This window comes from Mastigoproctus giganteus, chromosome 10 (genome assembly GCF_048544385.1).
Source record: "Mastigoproctus giganteus isolate SK-2022 chromosome 10, ASM4854438v1, whole genome shotgun sequence".
Classification (NCBI taxonomy): domain Eukaryota; kingdom Metazoa; phylum Arthropoda; class Arachnida; order Uropygi; family Thelyphonidae; genus Mastigoproctus; species Mastigoproctus giganteus.
The window spans coordinates 52,332,388-52,344,974 of record NC_143584.1 but is presented as its reverse complement, the minus strand read 5'-3'; the positions used below and the strand labels follow the sequence as shown (position 1 = coordinate 52,344,974).

General features: G+C 40.4%; 1 protein-coding gene across 2 annotated transcripts in view; it reads right to left on the bottom strand.

Annotated features, from left to right (window-relative positions):
* Window positions 1–12,587, bottom strand: part of LOC150079033 (twitchin-like) — a 2,795,346-nt gene that overhangs the window by 1,533,164 nt on the left and 1,249,595 nt on the right. For both annotated transcript variants that reach the window (XM_090382361.1, XM_090382360.1), the window contains one exon: window positions 9,583–9,882. In XM_090382361.1, the coding sequence (XP_090238487.1) occupies window positions 9,583–9,882 (300 nt within the window). The remainder of the gene's footprint in view (window positions 1–9,582; window positions 9,883–12,587) is intronic.

Genomic DNA, 12,587 nt, shown 5'->3' with positions numbered 1-12,587 from the left:
CCTGTCGTCCAATAACCTCCACAACCAAACCCCTGATCAACACCAGCATGCCGTCATCCTACAAGCAGCGGACCAGTCGATTCGGAGAAGGGCCTCCGGCCTGGCGCTGTGCTGTGGTGGTCGCAGGAACTTGACCTACTTAGGAGAGATATGAACAGGAAAATACGTGCCTTCCAAAGAGCCAGACGGTCCTGGCCTCCTCCTGAGTTTGAACCCCTCAGACAACAATACAGGGAGGCCAGTAATAACTACACTGCAATGATCAGGCAGCAGAAGAAACTGTCCTGGGAGCATCTGGTTTCCACAGTCGGCAATACAGACCCATGGAGCATCATATAGAGAATAACCACAAACAAATTACCAAGGGGAGAGGTCATGTCCTCCACCATCACCCCATAAGGCACCACAACCAACAACTGGCATACCATCAACAACATTCTCAATGCCACCTTCAAACCCATCAAAGAGGACAACACACTTCAACAGCAACAGCTGTGCCACGCCAACAAAACCTACCAATCGGCCCGAGTGGAACAACCATTTCCTGCAAGATTTACAAACTGCCGTACAAAAAATAAAAAACAAAAGAACCCCGGGACTGGACATGTTTGAACCAGAACTGGTAAAAAAAGGTGGCCGAGTATGCCCCGAACTTGCTGTTAGACTTATATAACCACTGTCTTCGTCAGGGCTGGTTCCCCTCAGATTGGCAGGTAGCCAGCATAAAATTAATTATAAAAAACCCATCAAAGCAGCCACATATACCGGAGTCCTACCGACCTATAGCTCTCCTGTCTGTACTCAGCAAAGTCCTTGAACAACTTCTTAGACAGAGGCTTGAAGTACATTACACGGCAGTAAATTTAACAACAGACAAACAAATTGGATTCAAAACGGGAAAATCCACTCTGGATGCACTAGAATATATCATGAATTCTGCGTCAAACTGCCAACGTAAGTACCTTCTTCTCATCTCTGTGGACTTTGCAGGGACATTCAACGCCCTCTGGTGGCAGAGCATTCTCGCAAGACTAACAGCTGCCAACCTGCCAACAAACCTATATGGATGCATTCAGAGCTACCTGAACCATAGGAGGATCCTAGTGCAGGCTCCCTACTGCAAGGTTGAGTGCCAGGTACACAGGGGCTACCCTCAGGGCTCTGTACTGGGTCCCCTCATATAGAACTACGTGCTTGATGAGTTCCTCTCCCTGGATCTGGGGGGTGTGCAAGCACTTGCATATGCAAATGACCTCTCCCTAATCCTCTCTACCAGGCGCCTCCGTAGCCAGGTGGGAAGGAGCAGCAGTGCGTAGCACACACTCCTTGATTAGACCGGGGTTCGAGCCCGTCACCACCAAATACGGAGGATGCGGAAAGGTCAGGGAATGACCACCGCATATCCCGGAGAAATATGGCCTTAGTTGCTAATGCTCCTAAAAACCAAAACAACAACTAATCCTCTCTGCTGATTCAAGAGCACAACTGGAAACGCTTGCCAACTCAGCACTTTCTACACTAAGAGAGTGGACTGAAACTCATCACATTAATATCTCTGCCACCAAAACCCAATATATCCTACTAAAGGGATATCTAACTCTTACCAGACCACCGCAGATAAAAATCTACAACAGAATGATCAAGTTGGCCACAGAACTCAAGTACCTAGGAATGATCCTGAACTGAAATTTATCGTTTACACCCCACTTAAAATACATCCAGAAGAAAATGAAAAACTATGCTGCCATGCTTGCGAGGATTACCCACCACAACTGGGGACTGAAAAGAAGAACCCTAGCAATACTTTACAAAGCAGCCATCATCCCTGCGATTGCATATGCTTCTGGTGTCTGGCACCATAAGGCCTCTACGGTGGTAAATCTTTGGCTATTCATCATCATTCACCGACCGATTTGAGTGTGCAGCACCGTATCTACTCATGCGCTGCAAGTATTCACTTGGACCCTCCCCCTTGATCTTGAACTGATTCGCCTGCAACATGCCTTGAACATACCTGCAACCTAGGCATGTTACAGCAGCTTTGATGCGGAAATCCAACTACCTTCCAGGATCACACCACAGACCCAACTGCAAATCGGACAGTGGAGAAGAAAGGACTCCAGATCTATTTGCAATCAATATGGCAGCAGCGCTGGACGACCTCCACAAAAGGGGAAGTCACGCGGAGGTTCCTCTCCAATCTGCAGCAAATATACCTACAGTATCCGGCATGGCTTTGCCCTGGATTGTACAGCATGTATCTCCTAACAGGACATGGAGCGATCCGCCACAAATTACACCTACTCGGACTCGAAAACAACCCAATGTGTGCATGTGGCTCTGTGGAGACCTGGGGACACTAGATGCATGACTGCGAACTTTATGAAGATCTTCATGTTGAATTAATCATCCAAGTGCGCCTTAATCCCAAAAACCGGGAACACTACTTACTGGAAGACAAAGCCTCATATATAGCATTCACCAAGTTTGTCCAAAACCTGTATGCCAGATGATTGACCATTCCTCTGCCTGCAAACCTCAAATAGACATGTCAAACAAAGCTTCTCAGAGACCCCCAACCAGACATCAGGTTTGACTGCTTGATTCATCATGCAGGACAAAACTGGAATTCTTCCGAGAAGTGACAAAACTCCACTTCCCAGAACACTGACTACCGGACGGGACAACAGTCCCATGAGTGACTTCCAACTATGACATTTTGCACAACCTCTTCAGCCAAAGCAACATTGGATCGCCTCTGCTGGGCCTCAAGTTTTTCTGGATGGTGCGGACTTGAACCTGCGGTCTGGTTTGCTCCCACCCATGCACACAGGCAACCTGAGCTAGCTCCCTTGTCTGGCTCACTGTCTCACCTCTTCCTGGCAGGGAGGGGAGGGGAGGGGACAGTTTGCTGTCCCCCTCTGCCACCCTATTTCTTCCCTCTGGTGGGGCATGGGCATGCCCCACTGTAAACTGGAGTTGCCTTCCCTTTCGGCTCCATATTTCTATCAATCCCCCCCCCCAGTCTTCAGCCTTCACCCCACTCTATCTGACAGCAACGTGAACACGCCCCACACAATCAAAAATCACCAATCTAAATTAATTTTGCCCAACATTTTGGACTTTGCCTAGCGTTTCCGTGACACATAAGCGATTTTTTTTTTTTTTTTTAGCTCCTAGCCACTGAAATCTCAGGAAATTAGGTGGCAGGACCTGCCGGAGTGAACTATATACTAGTGGGTACCTGGTCTGCCTCCATGGGGCTAAAGTGGAGCAACGTCGGGCCTCAGTAGGGGTCTGGCAGCTAAATGACCAGATGAACAATGGTACAATGCATCACACATATACAAAGTCCATACATTTTTAAATCTCTGGCTTTACCAGTCAACTGGTTCACCCACAATGTAAACTAGGTGGAGATGGAGGAAACCCCTGGTGCCGCTTGACCCTAAACACACTTTACTTCCCTTAAAATCTGACAATCTGTTGGTAACACCAATTGTTGCTCCTGGTAAAGAGACTCTGGTTCTGGACAACCTATCTTTATTACAAAAAATGGTACCCATTTCCTTGACAATAGAGTTTCCCAATAAAAATAGATCACCTTCAACTAGAGCAGTGTGCACTTGACTATTCCTAATTGAGGGTGCATCACTTGACAGGTTAGGAGATACTTGAGTCCCAGTTACATTTATTTCTAGATCAAGCACTCATTTCTTCAGTGACAAATTCTTCTCATAATGCACCAAGTTGTAATTTGAGATCAGTGCCCTCCTTACATTGGTTGCAAAGAAAATAATTGTCAGTTTAGCTAGGTCTGCCTACTAGACATGCCTTAGAATACATGCCACAGGCTTTAAAAATGACGAAGTCGTGACTCACACCAGAAATGCCTGCAGGAATTTTCCTTTCAGTCCCAATGTCCCTGGACGTTGTATTGTAAGCGGATCGTGTAGCAACCATAATTTAGTAAAATTTGTACTTTAGAAAGGTTACAAAATTTAAATTTACAATATATTACAGAATTTATGTTAACAAACTATTGTAGGAAATTAAAACCGTTGACAAAACTTAAATCACTAAGGAAATTAAATTTAAGCTACCAAACAAAAGTGATGAAGTTTCCAACAAAATTATTAATAGCAAAGGCTATCTAAATATTAAGCTGTAGCTTTCCAAATACTTACCTAAATACAAAAATAACCAAAGTGACAGTTTTAGAATATTAAAAAAAAAAAAAAAAAAAAAAAAAATCTTAAATTATTTCAAAAACTAACTAGAAGCTGTCCAATGATATTACCAAATGCCAATTCTAAATGGGTGGCATTCAGGATAATAATCAGAAAAGCTATTGGGCTGTTTCACTAAGAGATACAGTTCAAGGTTTAGACTTAAATGGATGTCAGATGAATCCAGTGGCAGGGAAGCAAAATGCATGGGATGATTATAAATTATTAGGGGACAGAGAAACCCATAGTAAGTAAAAATTAGTCTGTAATAAAGTCAATACAAAGGTTATGCAAGTTAAGGCAGATTATGAAAAGTCTTTGGTTATGAATACAAAGAAAAGTGGCAATGTTATCTTTATTTCTTTCTAATGCTAAAAGAAAGGAATGAACAAAATTAGTCCATTAAATATGAATGATGATACTGTTCAGGTCATTGATAACTGTAAAATATTTTGTATCAACACGCACACAAAAATATTTTTAGGAATGAAAATATCAGAGGCATACTAAGTGTTATAACTTTTGCTTCTTTGCTAAAAGCATTACTTCCCCCCTTCCATGGGGGTTATAATTTTAGCTACATAAAGCTGGGACTTGATGATACAATTTCTGAATGCACTGAATAACAATGGTAATTTCATGTTCAGTGGCAGCAAATTCTGAGTTCTCACTTAGCTCAATGTTAAAAACAAATCTGTGTGGATCTGCAAATCAAGAGGTTAAGTCAGATTAAAGGAATAACAAATCAGTTAAAGAGAAACATTGTTTGGCTTCAAAAATGTTGTTTAGAACTTTAAGGAAACAAAAAGAATCCAATTACAATGAGTTGACTAAATTTCAATATAAGCCTGAAGGTCACTTCTTAAATTCTGGGCACCAACATACACACAAACAGAAATTTAATGCCTATAATTCAAAACGCGAAGAAGAATGTTCACCTGCATGCCTGTACTAGCTTTATTTCTTTATTTGACAAAATATCCATAAAATTCAAATGAACCAAAATATCCATAAAATTCATATGAACTTCTTAGAAATGTTTCAACTTATAATAATAATAATAACGATTCCCGGATATTCAGGACAGCAAATAGCAACAAGAGAAGGACCATCGTCACGATGAACCTGATAGCTCCTGCAACCTTGGAAAAAATCAAGCAGGACATGAGGCAATCATCTACAAAGGATAAAGAATACGGAACCAGAGGAGGAAGAACATACCCCCACCAAAGCAGAGGAGGAAGAGCAAGAAGAAATATAACCCTCAGCAGCTGAAGTGGAAAGAGATGGGGGTCATGATATCCAGAGTAGAGAACGAGTGGAAGAAGGCCCTAACAGAATTCGAAGGAACGGACCCCCACAAAGACTCACGTGATACCGAAGCAGAGGCCAAATACAACCTTGTGGAGAGTCACAGACCACCTGAATCGACACATAAAACCGCATTACCTCAACAGCAATGGTGCAACACTGGAGACCATTCACACAGCCATGTACTGTGCTGCTATAGCAGCCACCAGGATTAATGGAAGAGAAGTGAGAGACCAGCAGCAGAAGAATCAAAAACAGAAGGAACCACCAGCTTGAAAAAGAAGACTTCAGCAGAAGATAGAAGAATTAAGAGTCAATATAGGCCAATTGATCCAGTACCAATGGGCCAATAGGAGTAAGAAATTAATTGGAAAAGTGAAGAGCATCCTCAAGAGAGAGAGCGACCATAGCAAACATGAGACAAAAAACTAGAGAACAGGAGAGTACTTGGAACATTGAAGCAAAACCTCCTTGCACTCAGAAAGAGAATACGCCAATACAAAGAGAGCTTCCAGAGGAAAATAAACAACCGAATCTTCGATGAGGACCAAAGAGGCTTCTACAGGAATCTCGGAGAAGATGGGAAAGAAGGAAACGGACCACAAGAGCAGAAGACGATTGAGGAGTTCTGGGGAAACATATGGAGCAGGGAAGTAAGACATAACAGCCGAGCCACCTGGATAGAACCAGAATGCAAGAAAACCAAGGAAGTACAAGAAATGAGAGGATGGGAGATTTGGAAAGAAGTAGTAAAACAGATGATCAGGAACTCTCGAAACTGGTGAATTCCAGGAATATATAATGTCCACAACTACTGGTACAAGAAGCTCACTTGCACAGAAGCATCTGGCAGAGCAGTTCACCCAGAGACAATTCTGAAGTTTCTCACTCAAGGAACCACATATATGAAGCCTAAAGATGAAGATACAAGAAACCCAGCGAAATATAGGCCAATCACTGGCCTCCCAACAATGTACAAGTTCCTGACCAGCTGCATAACTGGGAAGATATCAGGCCACTTGGACAGCCAGAACATAATGGCCGAATAGCAGAAAAGCAATTAACCATAGATGCCGCGGTTATGGAGCCAACAGTGGGACCAACTGCTGATGTTACCAAAAGCAAATTCTAAATGGGAAGCATTCAAGAAATTACTCTTGAAAGCTACTGGGCTATTAATACCAACTAAAAAACACTGGTCAAGGTTTTTAGGCATAAACGGATGTCCGATTAGACTCGTGGCAGAGAAGAAAAATGCATGGGATGCACATAAATTATCAGGAGATCCAGATGCCTATGGTAGATATAAGATAGTCTGTATTAAAGTCACAAAGGACATTAGGGAAGTAAAGGCAGATTACAAGAAATCTTTGGCAAACAATGCAAAGAAAAAAACAGTAAAGGCTTCTTTACTTATGTAAACTCTAGAAGGAAAGGGGATGAATCAGATTGGTGCACTTGACATTGACAGTTCGATTGTTGATGAACTTGTTGAGGTAGCTGACACCCTGAATGAGTATTTTGCATCTACATTTACACATCAGAAGGTCTGTAGGGAAGTGGAGGCCAGAAGCTTATCAAACTCTGGTAGGGAGCTAAATGATTTTGTAATAACTGAGGCTAAAATGGAGGAGAAATTGTTGAAATTGAACATAAGAAAGGCAACGGGTGGATAGGATATATCCAGTTATATTAAAGGAAGCAAAACCTTAGCCATAATTATGAAAGCTTCCTTCCACTCAAGGGAGATCCTCATGGATTGAAGATGTGCAAATGTGTCCCCAATTCACAAAGCAGGATCAAAGGGTGACACGACTAAATACAGACGTTAGTTTAACTTCAGTTCCAGGGAAAATAATGGAGTCAATGGTTGGGGAAGCAATGAAGGATCACCTAGACAAGACTGCAGTTATAGGTCAGACACAGCATGGGTTTGTTAAGGGGAAGTCTTGTCTGCCCAATTTGATTGGATACTATGATGTGGTAACAAAGGAACTGGATGCAAAAAATAATTTTGATACTTGGATTTCAGGAAATATTTTAATAATGTGACACATGGAAGACTACTGTACAGATTGGAGCATTATGACATTAAGGACAAGTTGCTACAAGGGATAAAATAATGGTTGAGTGAGAGAAGACAAATAGTGGTTATCAATGGACACTGTTCTTTGTGGACTAATGTTATTAGTGGAGTCACCCAGGGTTCGGTGTTGGGCCCATTGTTGTTTTCTGTATTTATCAATGATATTGATGAAGGTATATCAAGGTTAATGTTTAAGTTTGCAGACAATAGGAAGGTTGGCAAAATTGTTAATGATAGCATTCTACTGCAACAGGATCTGGAAAATTTGAGCAGATGGACTGAGAGGTGGCAACTGAAGTTTAACATTGACAAATTAAAGTACTGCATATGGGTACTGCATTGGTGCAGTAATTAAAGTACTGCACCAATAGCAGTAACCCCAGAGTAATGTATCAACTGGATGGTACTACACTCAGAGTAGTGGAGAATGAAATGGACCTGGGGATAATTGTGCAGTCAGATATGAAGTTTTCTGAGTAGTGCAGACAGGCTGCAAGAGTAGCTCATGGTGTCTTGTCAATGATATACAGGAATTTTTCTAGCAGGGATAAGGGGATGTTTTGTCCCCTTATATAAGGCAACAGTTAGGCCACACCCTGAGTACTGTATACAGGTCTGGAGGCCTCATTTTAGGAAAGATGTAGAGCTGCTCAAATGAGTATAGAGAAGCGCAATAAGATTGGTGAATGGAACAAAGGGTTGATGTTACCAAGAAAGACTTAAGTTCTACAAAGTACAGCTTCTGAAGACTAGGTACCTGCGAGGTGATCTAACTGTAGTGTGTAAGGCCTTGAATGGTTTGAGTAAGCTTAATGCTTATGAGATTCTATCTCTTGCTCAGATTACTCACCTGAGGGGGACATACATTCAAACTGAGGAAAGACAATTGTAGAATAAATGTGCTGAAAGTCACCTTTAACCAACAGGTGACTGTTAGTTGGAACAAACTTCAATCTGTTGTAGTGGAGGTCAGCAACTTAAATAAGTTCAAGGCAAACAATTGGAGTGAATGGGAGGTTTTTTATTTGGTTGATGCTATATAGCTTACTTTCTTGCATCATATGCCTCTAATAATGCTAATGCTAGTATTATCACTAGTAATGGAATAGATGTATAGAATACAGATGTGGTAGAATAGATGTACAGAAGTTTGCCTTTAGCCAGCGGGTAGTTGATTGCTGAATGGACTTCCATCTGTTGTTGTGGAAGTTGATAGCTTAAATATATTTAAGGGTGAACTAGACAAACATTTGGAGTGACTGGATGGGTGAAATGGGAAGGTTTTTTTTTTTTTTGGCTGATGCTCTATAAGCTTGCTTTCTTGCATCATATGCCTCAAATAATTCCAATGCTAATAGCTTCATAAGGTTTATTCTGCATTTGTTTCAATCAGGTGAACCAGATGAGAACAGATGGAAAATGTATTTGTCCTTACTGGATACTAGTGACTAGTAAGAAAAAAAAAAAATTTTATCCACCAAATTAAAGCAATACTGGATCTTGTCATGATATCCACTGGTGTCTCAAAATATCACATACTGAAAGTCTGAAAACGTAAAGAACAAAATAAGGTTGGAGCTCTCTCACAAGTCAAAAGACAGTTTTGGCCACTGAGAAAAACATCGCTCAAGGCATTTGTTGTTGAAAATCAGCTACCATCTAGTCCTGCATACGGTGGAATGGCAATGATGACAGCAAACCAACTGTATGATAACTAATTTCTGCAGAATATTAGATTACAAAAATCAGCTCAGAAACTTATCAAGTCAAATAAATGATGATAAAATCAAACGTGAAAAATGGCCAAAACTTGGCTGTCAGAAAAATGTGTATTACAGAGTAGCAAAATTATTGATCATGACATGTAAAAGCATATTGTAATATAGCATTATGTATAAAAAAAGATATTAATGAAATATATATATTGTGAATAAAATAATCAACTATATGACTCACCAAAAGGATTTTTAGCTACAGTTGCCACATCAGTTTCTAATGGTTCTGAATCGCCTTCTGGATTTACAGCTTTTACTCTAAATTTATATTCTTTGCCTGGAACAAGACCAGAAATTTCTGCTTCTGGTTCTCTAGTAGTTGTTACGGGTATCCAACGTCCAGTTTCAGTGTCCATTTTTTCAACAACATAATTCTGTAGAGGAAGTCCCCCATCATCTTCTGGTTTATTCCATTTTAATTTGCACCCTTCAGCATGGATATCAGAAACTTCCAAGGGTCCTGTGGGCTTGCTTGGTTTACCTAAATTATTTAGCATTTTTAAAAGATGTGCTATAGAAAAATTTTAGTTTTATATTGCAATTTAAACTACTGTGTTAAATAAGCTGTTTAATTAATATTAAATACAGTAAAAAGTTCTCTAGACAACTCTAATGTCACATAGATGCAAGAGGGTATTAAACAAAAATCAGCGATCTGGACAGTTTGTTTATAGACAGGTCTTTCTTATTTGATATCCTCTTTCCTATTCTTGTGGTATTTTCATTAAAATGCCACAAGAATAGGAATTTCATACCCACTGCTATACTGAGTAATGTGTTTTTTATGTGTTCATAAGTAATGTAATTTTGTTATGTGTCCACAAATATATCTTATAATTTTTTGTGTCCATAAGTAATATATCACCTTAAAATGATTTACTGTTATATATTTTTTCTTCAGAATTTATAATGTTATGTATTACTAGAAAGTATAATTTTTATTATTAAAATTATATGTTTACTAAATTTAATAGATCCATTAAAGAAATGAGTGAATATCACAAGGATATTCACAAGGAAATTCTTCAAAATATATAAAAAATAGCACATGAAAAACACACACAGCAGTGAATCAGAGTTAAACACTTTCCTACATACTTAATGAATAATTTAGTAGATAATATCAATATTTAATTGTCCAGCCAGATGACCATCCTGCATCTGGTATGCTACAAATTGGGTTTGGCACACCCAGGGTCCTGAGATTTGTCTCTCTCTTTTTGTCTACTTTTGTCTCTCTCTCTCTCTCTCTCTCTCTCTCTCTCTCTTAGGGTAACTCGGGAATTTTTTTTTTGGCTGGTGTAGCATAAGCCTCAGGCTTCTTTGCACCATATAGCTAATAATAATAATAATAATAATAATAATAATAAAATCAGTTTCTCAATATTATTAATGGGCATAAAATGATGCCATGGTTGATGCAATAAGGTCAGTTTTAGAATGTGGCTTACCATTAGCATTAGCATTAGTAGAGGCATACGATGCAAGAAAGCAAGCTTATTCAGCATCAGCCCAAAAAAAAAAAAAAAAAAAAAAAAAAAACCCTCTCCCATTTCACCCCTCCGTTCGTTCGAAATACCTGTCCAGTTGAGCTTTAAATTTGTTTAGGCTATCAACTTCAACAACAAGTGATGGAAGTCGGTTCCACCAACCAACCACCTGCTGGCCAAAGGCAAATTTCCGCACATCTATCCGACATCCGTCCTTCCTCAATTTGAATTTATGCCCTCTGAGGTGATTATTCTGAGAAAGATGAAGAATCCCATTGGCATTGAGCATGCTCAAACCATTCAAGGCTTTGTACACCTCTATCAGATCACCTCGCCGGTGCCTAGTCTCCAGACTTTGTAATTTGCAAAACTTAAGCCTTTCTTCGTAAGAGCAACCCTTTGTTCCATTTACTAATCTTGTTGCCCTTCTCTGTACCCGTTCCAGCAGCTCTACATCCTTCTTGAAATGAGGCCTCCAGACCTGTATACAGTACTCAAGATGTGGCCTAACCATTGCCTTATACAAGGGAATAATCACCTCCTTATCCCTGCTAGAAAAATTCCTGTATATCATTGACAAGACACCATGAGCTACTCTTGCAGCTTGTCTGCACTGCTCAGAGAACTTCATATCTCCCTGCACAATTACCCCCAGGTCCTTTTCATTCTCCACCACTGTCAGTGTGGTACCGCAGAGTTGATACGTTGCTCTGGGGTTACTGTTTCCCATATGCAGTACTTTACATTTGTCAATGTTAAACTTCATTTGCCACCTCTCAGCCCATCTGTTCAACCTTTCCAGATCCTGTTGCAGCAGCATAGCGTCAGTAGTGTCCTTGACGACCCTGCCAACCTTTGTATCATCTGCAAACTTGGACATTAAACTTGATATCCCATCATCAATATCATTCATAAACACCGAAAACAACAACGGACCCAACACTGAACCTTGAGGAACTCCACTAATAACATTAGTCCACGTTGAGCAGTGTCCATTGATTACCACTCTCTGTCTTCTGCCACTCAACCATCCCCTTATCCATAGCAGCAATTTGCCTCCAATGCCACACTGCTCCAATTTGTGCAGCAGTCTTCCATGTGCAACAGTATCAAAAGCCTTTCTAAGATCCAAATATATAATATCAAAGTTATTCCCTGCATCCAGTTCTTTTGTGACTACATCATAGTATCCAATCAAATTGGTCAGGCAAGACCTGCCCTTAACAAAACCATGCTGCGTCTGAGCTATAACTGAATTCTTGTCTAGATGATCCTGCAGTGCTTCTTTAACCAGTGCCTCCATTAATTTACCTGGAACAGAAGTTAAACTAACAGGTCTATAATTACTTGTGTCAGCCTTTGATCCTCCTTTGTGAATTGGGGTTACATTTGCACATCTCCAGTCTATGGGTACCTCCCCTGAGTCCAAAGAAGCTCTCATAATTATGGCTAGGGGTTTGCATACTTCCTTTGCTGCCTCCTTTAATATAACTGGATAGATCCCATCCACCCCAGGTGCCTTTTTTATGTTTATCCTCAACAATCTCTCCTCCACTTTCCTCTCAGTTATTACAAAATCATCCAGCTCACTGCCAATGTTTACTTTACCTACATCATTCTCCTTCCTGAATAACTCCTCATGCGTGAATGTAGATGCAAAATACTCGTTTAGATTGTTAGCCACCTGAGCAGGATC